At 30.9% G+C, this 25,912-nt stretch overlaps 2 protein-coding genes across 7 annotated transcripts in view; one reads left to right on the forward strand and one right to left on the reverse strand.

The window, feature by feature from the left end:
* LOC141453446 (putative inorganic phosphate cotransporter) overlaps window positions 1-14,332 on the forward strand; it is a 16,815-nt gene extending 2,483 nt beyond the window's left edge. For both annotated transcript variants that reach the window (XM_074126713.1, XM_074126712.1), the window contains exons 2-12: window positions 1,518-1,566; window positions 1,721-1,815; window positions 4,024-4,154; window positions 5,593-5,823; window positions 6,589-6,676; window positions 6,897-6,986; window positions 7,061-7,194; window positions 7,453-7,602; window positions 7,690-7,822; window positions 8,348-8,589; window positions 8,663-14,332. In XM_074126713.1, the coding sequence (XP_073982814.1) occupies window positions 1,794-1,815; window positions 4,024-4,154; window positions 5,593-5,823; window positions 6,589-6,676; window positions 6,897-6,986; window positions 7,061-7,194; window positions 7,453-7,602; window positions 7,690-7,822; window positions 8,348-8,589; window positions 8,663-8,797 (1,356 nt within the window). In that variant the 5' untranslated portion in view covers window positions 1,518-1,566; window positions 1,721-1,793 and the 3' untranslated portion in view covers window positions 8,798-14,332. The remainder of the gene's footprint in view (window positions 1-1,517; window positions 1,567-1,720; window positions 1,816-4,023; window positions 4,155-5,592; window positions 5,824-6,588; window positions 6,677-6,896; window positions 6,987-7,060; window positions 7,195-7,452; window positions 7,603-7,689; window positions 7,823-8,347; window positions 8,590-8,662) is intronic.
* On the reverse strand, window positions 13,547-25,855 carry LOC141453447 (uncharacterized). 5 transcript variants are annotated; one of them, XM_074126716.1, is made up of 12 exons: window positions 25,662-25,855; window positions 25,341-25,467; window positions 24,587-24,722; window positions 24,251-24,452; window positions 24,042-24,141; window positions 23,854-23,945; window positions 23,657-23,777; window positions 22,968-23,114; window positions 22,631-22,835; window positions 22,510-22,536; window positions 20,511-20,636; window positions 13,722-13,750 (listed from the first exon to the last, which is right to left on the reverse strand). In XM_074126716.1, the coding sequence occupies exons 1-11, from the start codon at window positions 25,700-25,702 to the stop codon at window positions 20,515-20,517; spliced, it is 1,320 nt and encodes a 439-aa protein (XP_073982817.1). In that variant the 5' UTR covers window positions 25,703-25,855; the 3' UTR covers window positions 13,722-13,750; window positions 20,511-20,514. The 5 variants fall into 5 exon arrangements, with proteins under 5 accessions (XP_073982820.1, XP_073982817.1, XP_073982819.1 ...); XM_074126718.1 differs by lacking the exon at window positions 22,510-22,536 and having other exon boundaries at window positions 25,662-25,849; XM_074126714.1 differs by lacking the exon at window positions 13,722-13,750 and having other exon boundaries at window positions 17,149-20,636; window positions 25,662-25,853.
* Between the last annotated feature and the right edge of the window lie 57 nt (window positions 25,856-25,912).

Raw genomic sequence — 25,912 nt, forward strand, 5'->3', positions numbered from 1 at the left:
GTTTCTTCGTAATTTCTTTTTCATCTCTTATAATACATTCTCCTTTATGTAGAAATATTTGTATAGCATCGCTTAGGCATTTGATTTTCTAGAAAGTTAAAGTCATATATTTGGAAGTATAAAATGAAATAATATATTAATCTAGGCATTTTTAAAAGAGAAAGCATTGCTTACCAGAATAGCGATATCTCTTTTTATGACTTTACAGTGTTTTCTTGACGATTGTCCCATATTGATTTTTTAAGTCCTTGAAAATATATATTAAAAAAACAAAAAACTTCGATTTAAGCAATTTTTGTAACTATGGATATGATTTTACGGAGAAAACAATTCTAGTGTTGTGAATACTATCACAATTTCCTTCTACTTCACTTCTCCTCAACGTTCTAACGTATATATTTGCTTCAAACTTTAATTTTTACTAAATGTTAACAGCGGCTTCAAAAACTATAATCAGATCGGTGCTTTTGAAAGAGGTTCCTATGTAGCTTCCTAGAACTCAATTTAAAATCAATTTTAATAGCAAGAATTTCAAACAAAAGCATGACATCTTTGAGTAAAGGATTATGAAAAATTTATTATTATTATTGTTGTTATTATATGATTTTTTTTCGCTTTTTCTGGAAAACGGATCTTACCATTTATATTTTTGTATTTTAACCATAGTTTACTAATTGCATATATGTAGATCTACATTTATTTGAAAAAATTTGCAAGTATCTCTTGTGTAAAAGCACTTTCGGATGAAGCACGGTGGCTTCCCTCTCAAATGTGGAAAATCAATCCATTAGAAGGGCACGAGGTTTACCGTTTAAAAACTGAAGTTCGCTTATTAACATTGATTCTACAAATCCATTAGCTTATAATTTGAGCTTGCAAGGTCGAGAAACAAATACATTAGTATTTAATGATAAATTTGAGGCTTTAAAAAAAAATATATTATATATATATAACTTTTTGGAAGGGCGAAGGTAAGGTTAATAATATTTCCGTGTTATTACGTGTTTCTTGATAAAAAAAATGGCCGACTTTCGACAAAAAAGAAAAGAAATTTCTATTTCCTTTCTTACAAGGCTATTTTGGATGAGTTAGAACCTTGAGAATAGTAGATAAGAGAATGTCGTGTGAGTGTTCTCACCAGATTCCGAGTTTGGAGAAAATTAATGGGTTAGACCCTTGAGAATAGTAGATAAGAGAATATCGTGTGAGTGTTCTCACCAGATTCCGAGTTTGGAGAAAATTAATGAGTTAGAACCTTGAGAATAGTAGATAAGAGAATATCGTATGAGTGTTCTCAACAGATTCCGAGTTTAGAGAATATTAATGAGTTAGAACCATGAGAATAGTAGATAAGAGAATATCGTTGAGTGTTCTCAACAGATTCCGAGTTTAGAGAATATTAATGAGTTAGAACTTTGAGAATAGTAGATAAGAGAATGTCGTGTGAGTGTCCTCAACAGATTTTTTTCTTCTGTTTAGCAGTATGTATGCAACTCTATGTCAATATAACGTTTCAGATCAATGCCAATTTGAATAATCAATTATCTTCGATTCTCAATTGAGAAGGTATGTATATAAGATAAGATATATTAAGAAGATATATATCATATATAAGAAGATATATAAGATATTATATATTAAGAAGATATGTTGTTAATGATATTCCTTAAAGGTCTGTGAATATATTGATTATTTTTATATTGTTTTTTCTTTTAAATAGTGGGGAGTTAAATAACGTTTAAAAGGGAGCAAATTCGACATTCGTGAGTGGAGTCGCCTGGCATACCTTCATTATGGGGACTACTAATCCAACAAGTAAGCCATTATTTTCATAATCATATTCTTATTTAAAAATTTATAAAAAAAAAAAAACTTTAAGTAAAAAGAATTATCACTCTAAAATTTGGTTTTATTAAATAAATTAACTATTTTGTTTAACGTAATTTTAGATTGCTTACTATTTTGTTCAGTGCAATTTAAGATAGCTTATTGTTTTGTTTAGCATAATGTAAATAACATTTGTGATCGCTTATTAAATGATCTAATGATTTCTGATGCGTCGAATCAATTTAAACTCTTTAACTTTTAGACAAAAATTTCCTCAAATTATTACTTATCTGCTACAGAATTTTCATAGCTTTCTAATTATCAGAAATTGTTAGTTTCAGTTTCTAACAAAGTTGTGATCACGTTCACCAAAATTGCAGTTCTCTGGGCAAATACAATTTTCGCACGATCTCTATGTGAATGTTTATGAATGATATATTTTAAAAACTGGAAGCTAAAACTTAATATTTCTTTAATGAAAGTTTTTACGAAGTCATACGTTCAGAAGCATCGAAATTTTCTGGCCAATAGGCTCAACGATTCTCATAAAACTTGGAATTATCATAGATTCGCAATACCAGAGATTGTTCTTAGGTAAATTTTAAGTTTATTAAAGATCTTTCTCATGGGACTCTCACCATTATCTAATTATCTCTGTTCACAGCCGCTTTACGATAGTATGGGGGACTTACTGCTGTGTTTTACTTATCTTAAGGTGCACTTTATCTATTACCTTAATACTTTGATTCTGAAATTCGGCAAAGTGGTACTGCGGTTCTTGTTTTGATGTCTTGTTTTTTGTTTTTTAATTTTGTGAAAAACAGCTTATCATATTTTACTAAACCTAAAGTGGAAAAAAAAGGATATTGTCACTGGATAGATATGATCCAATCCTAATATTCTTAATCCAAACTATTCATTCACATTTTCGTTTAGCTTATTTAATCCAACTTAGTAACGTGTAGTAGCCATTGAGATAACACTTTTATTAATGATAAAACAACTATTTTATTTATTTATTCGTACCCTCTATAGGATTAAAATAATACAATAAGGCCTTGCTAAATAGATACGTCTTGGAAAATAAGTGTACATATTTTTCTTAATATTTGGACTGAGTTATTCTAAGCAACTTATATAATAATATTACTTTCTAATATATAAAATTCTCGTCCCTCATATTAAATATTTTGTAAGCGATAACTAATAGTATAACTTATAGATGCAAAATTCTCTTGGTTAATTAATGAAGGGTTTATGAAAGGTTTTTATGTATGATAAACTATCACAACTTTCTTAGTGAACTTTCGCGTAATAACAATGTGTTCTACAAAAGCTGCAACTATTGCCATAATAAATTGCAAAGTGTGAATTCATTTAATTGGATAAAAATGGTCTAAATATACTTTTTCTACAATTATTACACTAAATTTATGGAAGGAAAATAAACTTTCCAACACTTGTGTTTTAAATAAAGTACAGTTATCGTTTTATGTACTATGCTAAAAGCACTTAACATTTTTTTTATTAAAAAAAATACGTAAAAATTTAATAAATATATAAAATATATATATATTTTGAAAACCTATTGGAATCTCACAGGAAAAAGTAGTATTTATGAAGTAATAGTACTTCAGGTTTCTTGGCGTCTCTGAGGGTATTCCAGTTAATGAAAATACCCAATATTTACATCCCAAAAATTGATTAACAAGTTTTTCTCTTCTCTGGACGAGATTATAAGAAATAGTTTCCAATCGTTGGCATCATTGCTTTATTTGTAAATGTTTAAAATTAGGTTACAATGCTAGTATTAATTCAAACAATAGTAACATTCTTTCGGCTAGCCTCGTTATTTTAGCCAGTAAATGGTTTCCACTAAGTAATATCTAATGATAACACTACTTTCTGGTCAACGTCATAGTTTTCAATGTATTAATAAAAAAAAAAGTACAACCCAGGTGCTCGTAAAAAGGTTTAAATTCAAAGTCAAAAAACCTTGGTTTTTCGAGAACATTTTTCATTTTAATGGGATCTGTTCTAGTCTGTAATATTCGATCAGTAAACACAGACAATCTAGGAAACTCTGAATCTCAATTGCTTATAATTGACTTATTGCTTTATAGCCATTTCTTCTAATTAAAAATCTACCAGCATTCTAAGCACTTGAATAAAATAAATTTAAAAAAACTTTTGCAGGTTTAATAGGATGCCGACATCGTCAAGTGATGCTGATGTTTTTTGGGCTAATTATCGGTTATGCCTTAAGAGTGAACTTATCTGTAGGTATGGTTGCTATGACCAACAAAGATGTAAACCCAAATTATCCAGTAAGTTTCTTTTTTTCTTTGTGAATGTATGTACATAGTATGTATGTATGAAATAATGTAACAAATAAGTATTAATAGGTTATCTTTGCGTTTTTTCAACTATCAAGTGCTTTATATTTGAAATTTTATCAAAAAAGAGACTACAAGTTTAGATTAGATTAAAAACTGTTATGATTCGCGACAAAACTAGAAGTTATGTTCTAATTAGAAATGTCTTTGTTTTTATGTACAAAAACTACCATTTTTATCTTTTTCATTATCTCTTTCCATTCTTAGAGATAGTATTGTGATCGTATGAAGTGGAATATACCGGTTGGCGAGCTTATAGTTTATTTTTTTTTTAAAAAACTGCTAACAATTTTCCTTAAATTGAATATACAATATGGAACATTATTGGACGTAAATAAGTAAATGTAAGTTAGAAGATCTGATTGTTGGAGAATTTATTATCACTTAATTTACCTAAATTTTCTTTTCTGATATTTTTTTTTTTTTTTTTGGCGCATCAACAGCTGAGGTCATTAGCGCCCGGAGCTTTTTCCAGTGCACTGCCGGCCTCCGGACAGTGTTCTCTCGTTACAGACAACACTGTCCATCACCGGACAGTGAGCTGTAAGAAGCTCCTAGGAGGAGATATTGTTTTAATATCAACTTCTTTCCATTCGTTTAAATAGTATCGTCTAACAGCTGAAATAATTGGACATATGTATGTACATACATATGTATTAAAAAATTGAAACCTTCCTCGTCTAGGCTAAATCCAATAAATTACTCAATACGCTAACGGACTATAGTCTTAATGAATATAACGGACTATAATAAATATAACTTTACAAGTTAGAATAATAATGCCTTTGTCTCTTGATGCTGTTCAAAATTGTCTCTTGAGTTTTTTATTTTACATATGTAGTTCGGCTTTTATATATTATGTACGCTGACTTTACTGTTGTAGACGAATAATTAATGCAGCATAAATCTTTGTAAACTAGTTAACAGTGATCTGGTTGTAAATAGTACATGGAGCAAATGTTTACTATAATTCATGAAAAACCATGTTGATATAAGCCTTATCGTCTCATACTTTATTCTGGCATTCCGGGGGCATTTTTTCCCCCCATTTTGTATTGGGCCCCTGAGGCCCACCCAGACGAATGGCCGAATATGTATTTACGAACTAGTGTACCTAGTAAACATTTGACGAAAATTGGAGATGTAATCATGAGCCCTCCCCTTGTTAGCTATACAAACCTTTCACATTGTCACACAGGGATCAGTGCTGTTCCCTTCTTCTTTGACACAAGGTATAAGGAGGGGTACACTCTTGTTACTCCAGTTTTTTAAAATAATTATAATTTTATTTACAGAAATTTCACAAAATTATTCTTTTCTTTACTGTATCCGAATACGAAAGTTACAAGTATTTGTTTATTTGTTATAGGTTCTGAATTGGACATCTTCAGAAAAAGGAACTGTATCGGGCGCATTTTTTGGGGGGTATATGATGACACAAATTCCAGCTGGTATATTGGCAGGAAAATATGGTCCATGCAAATTGCTTGGCGTTGCTTTGCTTTTTTGTGGATTGATTACATTATTGGTTCCAGTAGCGGCGATATATGGAGGATTTATATCCGTTTGTGTGTGCAGAGTATTACAAGGACTCGGGCAGGTTTGTTTATAGTGATTTTAATGCTTAACAAAAAGTTGTTTCTTTGTTCATTAGCAACGACATTAGTTCGTATAAAATTAATATTTATTTAATTATCGATGAGAATATCCGAGGGTTCTTCGAGGTCCGGATGTACTGGGGACCATAAATGGTCACTAACAATGTACCATGAATGTATATAATCGTTCTTCAAATTTCTGTTGTTTAATCCCTGTATCTTAAGCGGCAGTTAAAGTGTTTAGGATTCCTCTTAATGAAATGTTGTTTTCAACTAGATAAGGACTACATATATATATTTCTCCTTTCTCAGTTGAGGACTTAGTCACTCTTAATTACCTAGAAGCTCATGCACTTTTTGTATGCGATAAAGTGGCTAATAAGACAGTTACCTCTGACATAAGAATTTGCCCTATTAGGTTTTCCTAATTTCAACATTTTGTGACGTTCTACAAATCAGCTGTATGTATTTCTCTAGACAAATTCGCAATGATATTTGTTATTCATTCTCTGATAATGACAAAGAATTCATCAAAGTTGAACCCATCGACATAGATTGGAAGGGTTTTGGGGGAGATGCTATTTGGAGGTGTTTTTGCACATCAATCTTTTGATAGAATTGGGCCTATTTGAAGGTGGAATCGGAGTGGGCATGTCCCATTGAGTCTAAGAGAATCTAATTCCTTTATCGTCCACAGAAGTAGAATGTATTATTTAATATCAGAAAATCTCATAAGTATTATATTTAAGCACTCTTTATTGTTTTAGGGCTTTCTTTACCCTTGTATAAATACCCACATGTCAAAATGGGCAATACCACAAGAAAGGAGTAGATTGTTCTCATTTGCGTTTGGAGGTAACTTTAAGAGTTCTAGTTGTTTACAAACTAAATACACATTTTGTATTATACAAAATTTAACTATTAATGTTAATAAATCTGCCTGAAAAATAATTTAAAAAATAGGCTCTTAATTTTCAAAATAATTATTATGTTAATAATCAGGTGTATCCTGTAGTAGTCTAAACATCCGAAGATGTATACTGAAGATGAAAATTTAACATTATACCGTGTACAGGGACACAGTTTGGTACAATTGTAATGTTACTAAGCGGAGGATTTTTGGCCACTAGTGCTGGCGGATGGCCCTCCATTTATTATGTATCAGGTAAAATATACTCTAAACTGATTTCAATTTTTCTATTAATTGTATTTTCACTAAGAAATGTTATTAAATTTCAGGAGCTTTTGGTGTTGCCTGGGGTATTATATGTTTATTTTTTGGGGCAGATTCACCAGCAGTACATAAAACAATTTCAGAAAAGGAAAAGGAGTATATTGAAAGTAATTTCGTTGCTAGTTCCGCAAACAGTAAGGTAACCATCATTGTTTTCGTTTCCTTTTTTATCTGCAGTCAAAATACTGTCAAGTACTGCTTCCACAGTTTTCACCGATATTCCTTCCTCTCAGGGTTCGCCCATATCTCTGGTCGTCTTTTGTGATCATCATATCGACTCATATGCACGCTATTCATGTCGATTCAATTTCACTTCTCATCTTTCAACCATTGAAAATTTGTCTAATTAATGTCTAACTTTTATCTAGTTTTTTTAGAAATATAAAATTTTTTGCAGAAAATGAAAATTCCTTGGAAAAATATATGCACATCAATACCAATGTGGGCTTTACTAATTGATCATCTCGCTCACAATTGGGGTTTTTGGACTTTATTAACTTTCATACCCACTTATATACAAGGAGTATTCAATTCAGATATAGAAGCTGTAGGTATATTTTAGATTTTAATTGCTTCTTATAAAATCATTTGATGTAGATTTTTATTTGCTGATGTTTAATCATTTACGATTTAGAACGGCTTTTTGTCAGCTCTGCCATATCTGACAATGTGGTTGGCCACTATGGTTTTCGCTTTTGTTGGCGATCTGATAAATAAAAAACGACTGCTATCTTTGAATATATCAAGAAAAATGTGGAACAGTATAGGTAAGATACAATACAAATTAAATCTATACATGTAATAAATAATTAAAACAAACTGCCGGGCAATATTACACTCGTCTTATAACCACAGCAACAACAAAGTACTTTATATTTAGTGAATAACTTTACCGAACGACCTTACCGATAAGTCGAATTTGGATTGGCCACATAAACCCCGGATCCCAATTCAATCTCTTGGAGCTGATCGTTCAACACATACGAGTTTGACGGAGGTAGTCACGTATTTTTGTGGATACATAGTTTGCCAGTGCTGGTTCACGCTACAAATGTCTGCGAAGCTGTATTTCGGAAGAGATTCTACCTTAGACAAATCTAGCTTTCAGCTCTTCTCTTATTCTAACGCCCAATCGTTGGTAATATTATTTATGACTAGCCCAATAGAAATTTCTTTTTTCTGGATTTATGTTTTGTTTACTGATACCTTTGTCAAAGCAGGTGAAGACAAAGGTACGGGAAATCCATACTAAAATGAAATTATTCTATTTGTGGATTTGTTTTTATTTTTAGCCCAATTTGGAGGAGCAATAGCATTGTTTTTGTTAGCCTATACAAAAGCTGATGAAACTTTAGCCACAATACTACTTACCATCTCTGTCGGTCTGACTGCTGGTGTTTACAACGGTTATCTAACCAATCATCTGGATTTATCACCTAATTTTGCAGGCACGCTGATGGGTATCACTAATGGAATGTCGAATATAACTTCCATTTGTGGACCATTTATAGTGGGCGTAATTGTTACTGATGAGGTAAACTATGTTAGTTTTTTTCTATTTTACTATTTTGCAATTATTGTATCGTATTTGATAATAATTTTTCCAGAGTGATGTATCCCAATGGCAACTAGTATTTCTGATATCTGCGTTAGTGTTTACAATTGGGAACATAACGTTTTTAATATTTGGATCAACAGAGACACAACCATGGAACAATCAAGAAGTGATAAGTAAACAATGAAGAGGTTGGTTATCACTAATTTTAATTAGTTACAGCTCATTTTTAAGAATTATAGTTTTTATCTCCAAGAAAACAGGGGCCAATTATGAGGCCCTATATGTTAATGAAGACTGACGATTACAATTTTATAGGATCAATTTTCTCTTCTGCTTTTATAATTCATAAATGCAAGCTGTCTGATGATGAACATGACTAAATCTTTGTATTAAGACAACGTATAATATATAAAATAGGATATGCTTGGTGCAAGAAGTGCCAATGTCAAATTTTGGTAAAAATGATTAAAAAATCTGTTTTGATATATTAACCATCAAAATTTTTCTTGCAAGGAGTGCCGAAGTCAATTTCAAAGTAGTAACTGAGTTACTAAAACTTTCTAGTGCCAATGTCAAAATTTAGCATCAATATTTCCCCCTCTCCAGGTAAACCAAAGAGGACGTACATTCGTAATCCTTTTTTTGACATTGGCACTTCTTGCACCAAGCCACAGAATATATACAATGCTTTCTTAAAAATAAGCAGTATATACAGGGTGTTTGTTTTAAGACGGCTCAAATGCATTTCATGCTTAAACGGTTGTTTTGAGCAAAAAATGGTAGAGGAAAAATTTGTTGCCTGTCACCTCTAGTTTCAGAATATGTGACTTGATTTTAGATTCCTGCCCCCATTTTCACATACACAGTTTTAAAGAGTATAAAAAGTAATGAAAGAAACCGGAAACCGCAATTCGATATTTTCAAAATTAAAGGTGCTAGGCCATTTCAAAATCTGGTATTTTTAATCATATTTCAATATTTTTAACTTGTTATCAAAGAGAAAGAAGAGCACGCGATAGGTCATTTTTATGTATTTTTTCATCCCCTTTCTACTAAAAATATTGCCAAGGCCGTAAAGCTAGTATTTTTCTTAATATCGGGAAATAAGTAGTTTTCCGAGTGATTTTTCTAAGAAAAATCAAATGTTAAGAGCTTTAGATGTTCTCAAACATACTCAAAATGGCTAAAAAATAATTTTACATCTGTTACAAACAAGAAAGTTTAATAACTATTTGGCAATTTTGGAGGAGTTGTGTTTAATTACCAAAAAAATTGGAAACCTCGTATACGGGCAGGAATCTAAAATCAAGTCACATATTCTGAAACTAGAGGTGACGGACAACAAATTTTTCCTCTACCATTTTTCGCTCAGAACAACCGTTTAAGCATGAAATGCATTTGAGCCGTCTTAAAATGAACCACCCTGTTTATATAAGTATTGTTCGTCTTAAAGTAAACTTCGAAAAGTTGTTGGGAATTAAGAAAGTTAAATTGTAGTAATAACCAGCAGCTATAAATACGCTAATTGTACAGACAATATATTTGATTATGGACCCGTTTTGGAAATCCATGTATCTTTTGAAGCTCTTAGGAAGTGAAAATCTAAGGACACGGCCGTGCACCAGGATCGGCCCTTAGAAAGCTTTGTTCTCTTTGGTACCATTATTAAAACTGTCCGGTAGGACAGTTGTATAAGGGTTGACCATCAAAAACTGCACGAAAAAGTGTAACGTTGAAAAACACCCAACTTTGACAATTTTTTTCTATTTTTCTATAAAAGATAAAATTCCCAAATTTTCTTTATAATATAGGGCAAATCCTCCTTTATAACTGTAATTTTTTTGCAACCACCCAGATCTAATAGGTTTCGAGAAAAAAGTTGCCGAAAATGAGCAAAAACGGCTTTTTCAAAAATGTTCTTGTTCTTGTTCTTGTTCTTCTTCTTCTTCTTCTTCTTCTTCTTCTTCTTCTTCTTGTTGTTCTTGTTGTTACCTTTTTTGTAAACAACGTAGCGCCTAAACGCGTGAACCGATTTTCATGAATGAGGTGTCATTCGATTCGGAATTTTATGTAGATGTGCCTTTTGGGGGTCTCGGCCCTGTACATTGAATGGGAGAGGAGTTAGCCCCCTTTATGTAAGGCCCCCTCCAAAATTATTATTACTAATTACTCTGTAAATCTTGGCCCGATTTTGATAAAATTTGGTAGGATGATAGGGTTAGGGCTCCCCTACCTAACAGTAAAGCGACGATCTGCTCTTACACTTGTTAAGGGGAAGTATAGCAATCGTTTCAAATTATCGACACGTGAACCGATTTTCATGAATGAAGTGTCATTCGAATCGAAATTTTGTACAGATTTGTACTTTAAAAGTCTCGACGCTATGCCTCATAAGGAGGGGAGTTCGCCCCACCCAAATAAGGCCCTTTCTAAAACTATTATTACCAATATTTCTACAAAGCTTAGTCCGATTTTGATAAAATTTAGCACGAAGAAGTGATTAAAGCTCCTCTATGTGGCTGTGAAGTGCCATCATGCTCTTACACCTACTAAGAGGAAGTACTGCAATCGTTAAAATTATCAATGAGTGAACCGATTTACATCAATGAATTGTCGTTCGATTCAAAATCTTTGCCTTTTAGGGAGAAGTACTGTAATCGCAGTTTATTTTTCTTGCTCCTCTTAAAAGGAAGTACTGAAATCGCAGTTTAATTTTGCTATTTACGTACAAATACCTTCCTATTTTATTCAAAACGCTTTCTCAAAAAAATGGTTATTGAGGATGGTTTGGGGACCGTAACTATAATCATTCTTTAAAAAGATCTCTCCAGTGGTAGTTACGGTTCCGATTTAACACCTTATCAGGTTATAATGATAGAATAGCTTATTCCAAATTTTAAAAAATCTGTAAAGCAGACGTAACTTTGCAAATAGACAAAAAGGAAAATCTATCCAAAAGGTACAAAAATCTCCTTAACAAAAACTTACAGTTTTAAAAGTTAAGTATAAGGGTTGATTAAACGCCAAAAGGTACACAAATCAGCAGTTCCCAACATTTCATTAATACTTCATTGATATAATTTAAGTAATTTTACTGCATTAACTTTTCCTTCACATTTTTTAGAATTTATTAGATGTCACAGACCCTTATGCTGGCCAGTTCATTCATAATATTTTTTTATTATAATTATGATAAAATGAGTGATGAATTATTCTGAGTAGTCACATATACATGCATGTTAAAGTAGAAAAAAACAAAGTTAGAGTCGGCCACTTTTTAAATTTCAATCACGGAGGATTCAAAACAATATTTCAGTCTTAAATTCGTCTTACCGAAATATTCGTGAGCACAAATAACATACATTTAATAACAAGTAGATTATTCAACAATATTTACTCATTTCTCAATTGTAATTTAATTTAGTCCCCCTAATTTTACTTATGGTAAAATACTGGAATAATTAGCTGTCCTAAAAATATGCATATCTTTATTTTCTTTATTTTATATTACATATATATAACATTGTGGGAAGAACACCTAGATTGAGAATGTAATTGAAGAAAACTATATTATTTGCGATAAAGCCAGATTATTTATTACTTATTATTACAAACGTTTGACTACAACATAAAATAACAATTACTTTAATCGAAGAATGAACTTAAACCAATGATTTTTATTTAAAAATAAAAATAAATGCATAAAATTATTGATGTAAAAAAAGTTTATGAATTTTTTAGCCTCTTATTTTTTTTATATTTTTTATAACGTTTTCTTTTTCACCTGTGATTAATAGTTTGATTATTATAGATAAATAGATATTACAGTCAATCTAAGTTAAATGGTGTGCTACTTGAGTAAATATTTTGTAGACGAAAATGGCCAGCATAAGGGTCTGTGACATCTAATAAATTCTAAAAAATGTGAAGGAAAAGTTAATGCAGTAAAATTACTTAAATTATATCAATGAAGTATTAATGAAATGTTGGGAACTGCTGATTTGTGTACCTTTTGGCGTTTAATCAACCCTTATACTTAACTTTTAAAACTGTAAGTTTTTGTTAAGGATTACATAGTAAGCAAATGCAAAAAAAAAAAATAATTATATTAATAACATATGAAGGCACTAGGTGAGGTGATAGCCTATCACTGTTTGGCGTTTGGGGTAATAATGATCACGGTGACTTTCTGACGTTTGAAGGCAGCGATGATTAATTCTTTACTATAATTCTATATTTAAGTACAAAGTAATAGACTAACTTGGTACGAATTAATTATGAAATATTGTGATTTAAAATAGCACTTTTGGGGACGTATCGTGAAGATATATGTACATATAACAGTTAAGTTTATAAGTGATATAATAATAAGTAATAAGCATTAAACTGTTCTTCCACTTCTTGACGTCAAGTTTTGTTTTCTCACAGTCGTAATGATTTGTTTGTTCTTTTCCATCACAAGTAATGAAGAACATGAGTGACTTTCCGTGGATCATTTTCCGGGAGTTTTGAAAGCACGTGAAATTGTATTTTGGTATTCACAAGGTCTCTTCTAAGCGAAAATATAACTTTCATCTTATCAACCAGAAGTCAGAAGTTGTTTTACTTAACATTCCCGGTTTTTTATTTTTTTTTTTAAATTTTACTCCAGGCAAGTCCAGGCATACATCGTCCAGGAATAAAAAAGGAAAAAAGCTATTTTTTTTTTTTTTTTTTTACAAAATGTACAAAGTTTATTAACTTTTTAATATAACCGATACACTTATGGGAAATAGTAAACATGTACATTTTTATGTTAACCTTAAAATCTTATGTGATAATGTGTTTTTAGAACACATTATACATTTTTCAAAAGGCAAAAGTTCTTTCGAAACAAAAATTTAAATTTAAAATTTAAAAAAGATGTTAATAACATATTTGAAGTTTTTCTTTGTTTTTTTTTTTATTTATACTTCATGCTTTATTTGAAAATTATTTTTATTGTTTCTCAAAAATCAACTTTAATTAAGTCTTTTATAGTGTTTTTGTTTTCACTGGTGTGAATTAAATTGAAGAGTACTTACAAAAATCGTTGTCTTTTTTAAATCACACACACATACTTCCCCGGGGGTGTTTTCAATGGAACATTTTCGACACTCTGCAATCAATTTAGACAATTGGTCAAATGTTTTAGATTTTAAGATTTCAATCAAATAATTAATTTGTAAAAGAAAATACTTTTAACGGTAAAAGAAAAAAAAAACTAAAAAAATTTATATATGTAAAGTAAACACGTAAAATATTAATTGTAAATATATACTTTTTTTTTTATTTGACACAATCGCCTGTCATAATAACAAGGGACCAGTTAATGGTCCAACAGCTGCTGTGATTGGTCTAAAAAACCTTTCTCACACCACACTCGCTAAGCGAAAATTGTTTCATTTGTAAAACTGAGAAATATTACTGAAGAAGTACGTAAAATAAAAATCCAGTTTTTTTTTGTTTTTTTTTTTAATTAAAAATGGAAATTAGAATAGAAGAAAGGAGAATACTGAAAATTGTGGTGTGAAAGAGTAATAAGCAATCGCCTGCTCTTAAATCAGGCAGGGGACTTAAAAGAAAGTCCAACAGCACAGCTGTGATTGGTCGGAACTAACTTTTGCACTGTGATTCAATTTCAATCGCCTGTCCAAATTGATATAGATTTTAAAAAAAAAAATGAAAAAAAAATCATAAATGAGACAGGGGACAAATATATGTCCAACAGTACGCGAAAAAAATAAATTACTACCTGGTTTTTTTTATTAGTCCGGCCTTGAGTCCAGGAAAATAATTAGAAAAATGATAATAAAAAAAATAAAAAGAAAAAAATTGTAGATACCTTGTAATTAGTGTTTTGGAAAGGGGAGGAAAGGGCCCTCAGCTTATGTCTTAGGTAAAACATAATTAAAAATTAATACCTTTAGAAAATGAACTGTGAGGATTCCAAAGTTGAAAAAATTAAAAAAATAAAGCATCTCAAAAAAAAACTAAGGACAAAAATAATCTCAAACAGGGGTGTCAAACTATAACCCTTGGTTAACCGGTCAACATAATCCTTAACTTTGAACATTAATTAACTTTCGAACTGCAAACAGTGCAGCTAAGATATATTCTTTTAACAGCACAAAATAATTTCTTTACAGCGGACTATTTAGGTATCTGCGAAGTTAATGAGAAAGTGAACGAACACCTGGCTAAGGTAGGTTCATTAGCATATTTCCCTGGTTCCAGCCAATAGTTGCCGTTCCGAAACAATCTTAAAAAGTGAAAAGAGATATAAAAATAAGAAATGGCGCTGTAGTCCTAATGTGTGCTCCAAATTGTCCTATATTATTCCCCGTATTTCCTCGTTAACAATGCACCGCTATGATTCCCGTTTTGCTGTATAGACCACGGGTAAGTTCCTATTGTATGTAAGTTTTATTATATATTTTCTTCTACTTGTGCAAAGAATACAGCAAGCATAATTTTGGGAGATATTAAACGTACGATAACGTTTTATGAGAATCTCGATAATAGATCCTCCATCAAATGTGTACATCTGGAAAGTATCTTAACAAGGGAATGGCAACTTCCGACACCATTCTGCCACGTTCTATGGTTTACAAGATGTGAAATTTAAATATCTAAAAGCCTTCATCCGACCGCTCCAGTGACTTTCATGTGTTCGGGGACCGATCATCCACACATTGGACTTGGAAAAAAAAAAAGAAGTTAATTTCCTCTTCAGAATTCAGAGATTGTGCAAAGGAAATTAGGCGAATTTTCTGGACTGCCTGCTAGATGAATTTGACACCCCTGGTCACTAATAAAGCCATTTTCGTAAAGTCTGTCAGTACTGGAAACACATGAAAATTCTTGAAAACATAATGTTTTTTTGATTTTCGTCCTATAAGCGTTGTTTTGTTTAAAGTAGCATTAATATGAAACTCTTCTGAATAAAATTGTCAGAACAATTTTCATTTAAATAAGAACTTTTTTTTTCAAAATTGAAAAAAAAGTTATAAAAACTAAGGAATTTCTTGTTCCAATTAAAATTATTCCAATAATGACAGAAGATGAACTTTATTTAATTCATAATATATTATTAACATTTAATCTATTCGCCATCAAGTCAAAAAGTACATTTTTTCACACTTTTTTTCATGAATTACATTTACTAATTTATTGAATTAAAAAAAATTATTAGAATTATGCACAAATAACAGTTGTGGTGAAAAATGCTGCCGTATTTTGTTTGGTTTTTAAAAACTAATGTAAGTTTCTGTTAAAAGAACTTACCAGCACACAATCAAATATATGACTGGGGAAGAGTGATTAATGTAGATTCATAAAATAAATATATATGTATTTATCAAAATAAAATTTCAAACCTGCAGTTCTAGAGGACATAGGCAAACTTTTCTTTTTCACTATGAAATTTTCAATGCCTCTTTTCAACCTACGCTTTATTGATGAGGTTAGATAGTAAACAGAGTTCAATAATCAAACTATGGAGACACTGTATAAGGCTGATAATATTGGTAAGTGATCGCGTATGATTGTTGTGAACAATTTGGGAGTTCTTTTTTAAAAAAAATTGCGATTGATTAACCGAGAAAACGGAAAATAAGGTCCTTTTCACCAAACTCATCCCGTCAAACAATGTGACCACATGCCGTGGACTCTTTTCTTTTGTGTATTTATCTGTTTAATGAACAAATTTGATTGTATTACACATTAATAAGTTTATTTTAATAAATAAATTAGTTTTTTTATGTAAGTAAAGTTTGAGCTTAAATTAAAAAAAAATAATCGAAATCTAATCTTGTGATAAAAGTATGATGACTATTTCTAATCATTTTTTTTTCTTCTTAAAGTTTAATTTAAATTTAAACTTAAATGTTATAAAATCTAATCTCTCTTAAGTTGCAAATTCAATGAGAGAGCGCGGTTAACAAGCATATAGGACTTCTTTTGATTCACTTCCATCTTAATTGCAGCCAGATGCGTCATTTAACGGGTGGGTGTAAAGAACTATTACTTGCATCAGGGTATTAAGTAAAGGATTACTAACGAAATAGCTTTCTTATCCGAAGTTATGTAGCAACAAGATTAGGCAGATATCAAGTATTAACATTAGCAGCAGAGCGAAAATGGTGCGCGCTTTTTTGAAATCTTTAAGAAAAAGAGCATATTATAAATGTGATTAAGATAATTCATTGTATTTCTATTTGTTTGGATTTAATTCTAGTTCTAAACTGTTGGTATCATACTTTTATGATAATTTTTGATTTAAAGGAAATTGGAGAAGGTTTTGATTGAATAAGATCTCCGCGGAGGCCGCAGAGGCAATTGATGAAAAAATTAACAAATAAGAATTTACTAAAATAATATAAAAAATATATACATATAAGTATGTATATTAAAAGAATGCCTAAGCCTTTAGCCTCGGTTCCTTTGGTCCAGTTGTTCACTGAGAGCTTTAATCTTTATATTTTATACAATCACTTACCGTACACATTCAACTAAACACAAGCTACTAAGTTTTTTTTTTGTTTTTTTTTTTTAATGTATTTTTAATTTAAAAAAATTTTTTGTTTAAATATAGTACCTATATTAGTGACACAGTAAATCACGTTGTTACCCTAAAAATCAAGCAAAACGATTAAGTAATATTTGTTTTTCGTATAAATATATATATATATGCTTATAAGCTCAAATGAAAACAAAGTAAACCAAATAAAAGGAGAGAGAAGAGATGCAACTACACTCGGACACAAAGCAATAAAAAAAGGAACACCGTGGATGTTTGAGATATGAGTTAAATAACTTCCTAAATTTTATGTTTTAGTTTTCATCCTTCTTAACTTTCGACTAACAAATTATTTCAGCAAACTTATAACTGATAGTTTTACTACAGAGAAATTAGACGAAACACTCTTTAAAATTGTATATAATTTGACTTGTTTCCTCTGTTTATTATTCCCTTTGGATGAAAAATAATGTTTCAGCCATTTCCTTAACACAGCAATGTAATAAACATTCAAAAGACTTGCGAGTTTGCTTATTTAATTACTAAGAACAAAAAAGTGACCCAAATGAAGAACAAATGGTACTCTCACTTTACTGAAGATCGTATTTTGACGATTTCGGAATGATTTCATCCTACAGAGTAATAATTTGTCTTGGGAGCTGCTAAAAAAATCATTTAAAATAAAAAATAGCATATCTGGCACCTAAGAAAGGAGAGAAATATCAAGAAAAATCTTTTCCAGATGGGAGGGGGAAAAAATACTTGACAAAAGGAGGAGGAGGAGTGAGGTGCAGTAGGGCATCCTGATTTGTCAACTCTTAACGACATGGTCTGGAATCGTAGGCGCTGTATAGCGAAGCACTTTTACAAATTAACTAAAAGGCATTGCCAGCTCAATTAACTGAAACAGCACACCTTAAGGAGAAGAACAATTTGCAAATAGAGCCACTAACGGGATAAAATATGACTCGAGTTAGCTCAATCTGAACAGAACAACGAAGAAGTATCCTTTTCTCAGGGTTCCAAGTGCTTTTTCTCTCAAGGGTTTTTTTTTAAAAATTTGGTGTTAAATAAAAATATCTCAAATATGTAGAATGTTCCATTTTTCAGCGCCAAAAAGAGTTAGTTTCAATTACATTTACAATTATTTTTAAAAATAAAACATGAATTTATAACTTACATTTTTTTTTTTTTTTTTTTTTAAACAATGTAATCGATAAAAAAAATAATCTCAGGTAGATATGTTGAAACAGAGAAAATAAATTTTTAAAAAAAAGGGGGAAAGGGTCTTTAAAAAAAAAAAAAAAATACTCTAAGAAAAATATCAAGAAAATAAAGAAAAAGTCGGGAAAACAAAATAAGCCACAAGCATTTTGGCAAATATGCCCACACTGAATTATTTGTTTAACTACATAAAATGAGCGGAGGAGGGGAAAAAAAAAAGGAAAAATGAAAATTTTTTACACAAAAATTCATGTTCTAGATAATATAACTATGTATATATATATATATAAAAAGTTTTTCATTTTTAATTTTTAACAATTAAAAGTCGTGAATTTTAGTTTGCTGGGATTCCTTCGGGATGTTCATAATTCAAACAATACCGCAACTTTTCTTTTAGTGAAATAAAAGTATTTATATATTGTAAAGCCATATTTTTTTTTTTAATCGTTCAGGGCTTACCTAGAAGTATATATATATATATTTTAATTAAGAGAATGTTGCCGATGTTTGAACTCTTTTGTTCCCAAATTACTTAACACATAACCCCCTTCCCCATATTTATTTTTCTTATTTTGCTTTTAATAACCTAAAGTGAATTAGTAATAAATAATAAAATTATAACTCAATAAATACTTTCTTTTCTTTTCTTTTTTTTACGACACAAAAAAAATTGTAGCATAATATCAGAAACTGAATTGAAAGTTTTGTTAAGTAGAATTCATTCAAATTGGTGACATTTTTTTTTTTCCAGAGGAATTCATCCAGTACCGACAGAACCTGTTGTTCACAATTTTGCCTAGAAATGTGCCCATAGGCAATCCTAACCCATTCCATGTTGTCATTACATTAACAGACTGAAGCAGCATTAAAGCCTATTTTATGTCATGCGCTTAACAGAAGCTTAAAAGTCTGTTTTGGAAGAAGATATCCAATATCTTGACCAGTTTATACATCAGTTTGAAAAACAGATACTTGAAAATGGGTTCTTAAAGTGGAACAGTGGACTGGGATGGATGAATGAGTTCAAGCAAAGGTCTAAAAATATACACTTCATCCTTCTCAACTGGAATCGAGGCAGAGAGAAAACTTCCTCGTCGAAAGGATTCAACGAATCAGAGAGACCTGGGTAATAAAACTATGATCATTGGTTAAAACCACCTTTGATGGTTTCTAAGAGAGTTGCTTTACCTCCTTCTAAAACCAGAGAATTTTAAAATTAGAAATTGTTTCTGTAAGAGGAAGGAATAGATATTTATAAAGCTGTTTATGATCTAATTTCCTTGCAAAAAAAAAAAAAAAAAGGTTTAAGCTTGTTAAATGGTATATGGAAAAAGAAGAAGTGGTTAGGCTTCGAGAAAAGGAGAATATAACCGAAGAAACAACGATCTGGAAAAGGCTTGAATCCAGTGGATAGTAATTTTCGGAATAAACGAATCTGCTAGATTGGAAAGGTAAACCCTAAACAACGGGAAGACGTTTAACAAATAATTTAGCGACAAAACTTTCCATTCAACTAGTTGGTTTAAAAAAAAATAAAATAAAATAAATAAATTATCTACTATAGAAACACGTAAACAAATTATCTTTTTAAAAAATATGTGGGTATTTCCACATATACACTCTTAAATTTCAGTGTTTCTACAAGGATGTGCAAACAAGTTCTGCTACAAAAAAAAAAAAAAAATAATTGAAAATGGATTCTTGCTTGTAGACAAGAATGTAACTCTCGAAATTTCACCTTTAGAAGGAAAAATTAATATATCTTAAATAAAATACTAAGATTTATTTTCAAAAAAATGAATAATAATAAATAAAAAAATCCAAAATTTAGCAACATTTACAACACATAATTTAAATTAGATTTAGGTTTTTGTTCTTTTTTTTTTTTTAAATAACTATTTTACGAATTACATTTAATAATAAAAACTAGTTGAAAGACTAAGATCGAAAAGTACAGTCTTGCCTACAGCTAATTATTTATATGAATAATAATATTGAAGCAGAGTAGAAGGAGGTATTCTTTTTCTTTAAATATAGTTTCTGTTTATAGTTTTGAGCAGGAAAAAAAAAAACTTTATAAGGAGAGGAATGTGTTAAGGTTGGGGCCAAAGGAGGCAAAGGGCCCCCAGCAAACCTGATCATCTGAAGCGAGGCGGCATCATCGGAGCTAATACTGGTGGCCCAGGAAATGCTGCCATATGTGGACCAGCGCCGTAAGGTACAACACCTCCAGGTGGTGGAACTACCCCTCCAATCAGTCCTATGGAAATAAATTAGAAAAAACAAACAAACACAACATTATCCAGTAAAACTTCTGTTTAAAAAAAAAAGGTATTACAAACTAAACTTTAAAAAAGCTACACTTTTGCTTTTTTTAAAGAAAAAAGAAAAAGCTCAATTTAATTTTTCTGGCGACGCACAAACATTTTTGTTTCTAAAAAAAAAAAAAAAAATACACAATTTATTCTTACCTGAGAATTTTATCATGTATGCCTAGCAACATGATCATTTTTAATATGATTAAATTGCAAATATAATTTTTGCATTACCTGCACAAAATATTAACTAACAATATGGCACATATTACTTATTTTTTTATTAATAATGTATGGCGCCATTGTAACGACTGAAATTACAAAAACAAAAATATGTAAAAAAAAAAAAAAAACAATATTGAAAAGCTATTTTTATTAAAGCATGTGCTTACAACAGCAACAACTGCAATTCATTTTGAAACACTAGACCTGGGAAGGGGCAGGTATGAACATGTTCAATAACCCTTTATGAACTCTGTTTTAAGGATTTGCGGGTGACAAATTCATTCATGGGAAATAGAAACATTCTGTTCGACCTACCTTCTAGATGCAACAACTAGATGATAACTTTGGGAAGCATATTTGATCAACAGCCGACAAGGAAAGTTAAGCTTCAAATTGCTTAATAAGTTATTATTTTCTGAATGATTTACCTTAATAACTCTTTAAAAGTAATCAAGTGTGAGATAAGTACGTCGGTCATAGTTGTTTACAATAAAGCATAGAATGAGATCTAAGCTTAGAAAAAAATGGAATTTAAGAAAAGTAGGGTGTTACCCGGAGATGAGGGATGCGACAAATTTTAGCTGCAAGAAAATCTGTATAATACAGTCAAAATGGTACCCTAAATTTTTATCGCTCGGCGTATATTACTAAAATATACACAATAGAGGATTTGTTGATAGGTTAGTGCGTTTTCTTATTATTAAGTTTAGCCAACCAATACATTCACTGTTTCGAAGCAGGTTTAATACTGCTTAGAAGATAGAATTGGAGAAAACTTACAATTAATTATGCTTTGGCCAGTTTTGAAGAAAGCCAGGCGACCATGAGCACGTAAACAATTTTAACAATACACTAATCCTCGTAAATAATATACAAGTGCCATGACCAACGTTGTATTAAATTGGCACTTTATAAGAAAGCGTAAGTAAACACAAAAATAATCACAAAAGCGTACCGTACAAAAAAAAACAAAAAAAAAACGAGTTTTCCTGTAAAATATTTTTGAAAAAGTTGTGAGAGTACAGTATGTTGCATCAAGTTCAAAAAAGAAAATTTTGAAACCTTTTCCAAAAATCATTTAAACAGTAAAAAATCCACTAGGAACTACTTATTTCCTATTGAGAGAGTTTCTTGTTCACAAATCAGCAGGAGTACTTCCGGATTCACTGCTAAGTTACAGTTGGGAGTAAGCTTAAGTTCAAGGGTCCAGTGATTACTTAAGTTACTTAACAGAGTAAAAAACCAAATCTCATAGGTGAATCTGGCAATTTAGGAGGTCTAAGAGAATGTTATTTTGGAAAACTTTCAACAAAATTCCATGAATTTTCCATTGGAACTAGAAATAAATTTAACTGAAGAAGGATCCTTACTCCTTCTTTGATTTCCTGAGAGTATTCCTGCCCAACAATGTCAATCATTTCAGGGACACCTCAGATTTTGCAATAAACCTATATAGCCTTCATATTTTACCAATTAACATAAATATAACTTGGATTTATATTACATAAATTTAAAAGAAATATGACAACTTAAGATATTCATGCAAAATTTTATTTAGATAAAACACTTTATGACCTAATAATTAGCACATACCTGGTCTTGTTAATGAAAAGAAATCAACTAAAAATGAAATAATAAAAAAACCTATTTATAAAATTCTGGTACTTGCCATTCGTGCTCTAAAAGGATAATCTAATAAATGAACATAACTTACCTGGATGAATGGGCATTTGATGCGGCCTAATAATTGGCATACTTGCAGGTATTAATGGTATTGTAGGCGGTGCTCTAATAATGGGCGGGCAAGCACCCGCCATTGACATTATTGCTACACTGGACACCGGAGGCAAGATACCAGCAGAAGCCGAAACTGGTAGTCCGCCTACAGTGGATAGTCTACTCACTGGAATACGCCTCTCCTACAAAGTGCAGAATCAATTATAAGTAATACGTATTAAAGTTGAAAAAAAAAGAGCTTATAACTGTAAAGAGTAGAAGAAAGTCAAGAGAATGTTTTCTCAAGATTTCTTTTTTTAATGACATTTGCTCACCTCAGGCGCAGGTTGAGTTTGATGAGAAGACGGAGTATTTGTCTGAGAAGAACTAGCGTGAGACGGCGAAGAGGTTGGAGTCTCTTCGGCTGTCACAACACTTGGTGACCGAGTTTGATATTTCGGTAATTTTGCACGATATTCCTCCTAGAAATACAAATATAATTAGCTTTTAGTGACCGTAAAGTATTAACATTTATGATTAAAATAGCGAGGATTCCAACCAACTCACATAACCCCCACGCCCTGAAGAAGACAATAAATTTGTCGAATCGTTGGCGGAAAGACGGAGTTGTTGTTTTGTTTATTTTGACCGAATCCTCGCTATTTCAATCCTAAATATAAACAAAAATTGTGAGTAACGCAAAAAAATTATAAAAGAGGTTGCCAAATCTATTTGCCACAGAACGGATGTAAGCGCTGCTATTATTCTAGCAAATTTTTAAGGTGGTATTCTAATTCGCAATTAAGATTTCAATAAGTTTTCATTGCATTGAAAAAGATGAGTAATAGTTTTTAAGAAATAATCCTTTAAGTAGTTGATTTTTCTTTGCTACTTTCTTTTTTTATTTTTCTCCCGTACACCAGATAGTTAAGAAACCTTTGTAACTCGTTTTTGAAAAAAAACAGCATACTTGTCGAATCGTTGAAACATATTAAATTAATAAATTTGAAAAAAAAATACTAACTAAAGATATATCTTCAGGAGGATGAATTATTTTACTAGAGCCTCCAACGCTGTTGATAAGAGATATTTTCTGAGGTTCTGAATTAGTCGTATTACTACTTCCTCCAGCCGTACTGCTAGAACTATTATTTTATTTTATAAACAACCTTGTGTTAATTATTAGTAATTTCTAAAACATAAGAAAATTAATAAGCATACCTATACGCTGGAAAAGTAGGTTTAATGGGTCCTATAGATGAGGCTGTAGTAGTCTTGGAATCTGTGGTGTTCGACTGATTTGCAGTGGATGCCTAACATTAAAAAATAATTGATGTAATTAATCTGTACTTCCTCTGCGAATATAAAACTAAGCCTAAGACGTATATGATGATTCTTCATACACTTACAATAGCAGCTGCACTTGGAAAAAGAGGTTTATTTTGTAAATGTGGAGCTGGAATATTAGAAGGACCGCCTCCAGGCATGTTTCCAGGCATCATTCCCATCCTAAAAATAAATAATAATCAAACACCTGCATTTTGGTCTTTTAATTTATCTTTTCTTCGGTAATTAGCCCCCTCCCTTATAATTTAAATTGAATTTCAAGCGTACTGACCCTGGAGGCATAAAAGCTGGCACTGGACCCATATGGCCCATCATGGGACCCATTGGTGGGAAACCAGGAAGAGATGGCGGTACCATGGATGGTGGCATGCCGGCAGATTGTCCAGATATTCCTGCTGTACCGGCACCTATGCCTTCCGCTTTCTTCTTAGGAGCTGGTTCGTCTTCACCACTGCTTGGCGATGCTGCTCTTCCTAGTTTTTTTTTTAAATACAAAACAAATTAATATGCTATATAATATATAACAAGAAATATCTATGCTCAATTTTGAATGTCCATCAATCGATAACAATGTTATTAATGTTTTAACTGCTCTTCTAAACCTTACCTTGTTTTCCTTGCCTTTGTTTCTCATGTTCTCTTAAATCTTCAGGAGGAATTCCTTCCATCCCATAAATTTCTATTTCAATATTAGATCTAGTGGACATTGAATTTGGAACTTTGTCAATAGCTTCTTTGTGCACCTTAAAAGAAATTTAAAACACATTGTAAACATATATGGCACATAATACATGCGTATTATATATTATAATAGCACATTGAGTAACTAGTGTAAGCATATTTAGCGCAAGAATTTCGATTTAATATACAGAAAATAGTGAAAATGAAGAGAAATGAGCTCACGGCACCAATTTATGGTTTCATTTTATCGTTAACATAATTATCAGTTTTTAACAAAATAATATTAACAAATTTGAACTATTAAAAAATACAATTTTGCAACTACTGAAGAAAAATAAAATACATTTGATCCGTTATCTTTGTTTAAATAGTTTTCAACAGTCAGTTGTGAAACAAATTTAAATAATTATTACCAATTAAATTTTACAAAATTCAGTCTTCAACAATCAAAAAAATTGATCTAGAATTACTATCGTCCTTTTTTAATAATCACTTTCTCTGCCAAAATTCATTTTCGATTTAGCACACCCATCAAAGTGTTATTCACAAACAGAGAAATAAATAATATAATGCAGTAAATATTACTTCATTAAACATTCATACATTTATTTAATAATACTTCAAATCGTAAACAAATTCTTTAATTTGCTTACCTAAAATTCAATTTGAAACATATTTACCTGCATACAATGTATTGATAATCCTGGTCCTGTATACAATTTTTTGTGGCAAATATGGCATTTGAAATGTTTTGCCTTTTGATGTTGAATCAAAATCTTTTCATCGTCAAATTCTCTGTTACAATACCTAATTTAAAAAAAAATTAAGGAAAATAAAAGCAAAAAAGAAACAATATATGGGAAAGGGCACCACTTCTAAATAAAGAGCAAACGTATATACAGATATACATTTTATTTAGGAATATTTTCAATAAAATTAGGCTATATAAATAATTTTTAACAAAATTTTTAAGTTTAATGAAGTGCATAAAAAAAGGATACCAGCACCAAGGCTTGGACTGCTTCTTTTTCTTACGACCCATTGGAACGATGAATTTACAGAATTGAACTACTAATATTACACTAGAGTAAACCACGCTAATTCAGGCAAAACTTCCAACAAAATATGGCTGCCTTGTGGTACCCCCAGTTACAGTTTTAACAACCTTAAAGCTCCTTGTGTATATATTTATACTCAGGTAAAACGTATAAAAAAAATTATTTCTTATATATCTTTATTGACCCTCCAAACT

This window comes from Rhodnius prolixus, unplaced genomic scaffold (assembly GCF_049639745.1).
Source record: "Rhodnius prolixus isolate KJV_2025 unplaced genomic scaffold, Rpr scaffold_3, whole genome shotgun sequence".
Lineage (NCBI taxonomy): Eukaryota > Metazoa > Arthropoda > Insecta > Hemiptera > Reduviidae > Rhodnius > Rhodnius prolixus.

Coding starts and splice junctions, on each gene's coding strand:
- LOC141453447 (XM_074126716.1), bottom strand. CDS start 25,702: ATGGGTCGTAAGAAAAAGAAGCAGTCCAAGCCTTGGTGCTG. Junction 24,723..25,340: donor TATCAATACATTGTATGCAG/GTAAATATGTTT, acceptor ATTTCTTTTAAG/GTGCACAAAGAAGCTATTGA. Junction 22,836..22,967: donor AAACTCAACCTGCGCCTGAG/GTGAGCAAATGT, acceptor TGCACTTTGTAG/GAGAGGCGTATTCCAGTGAG.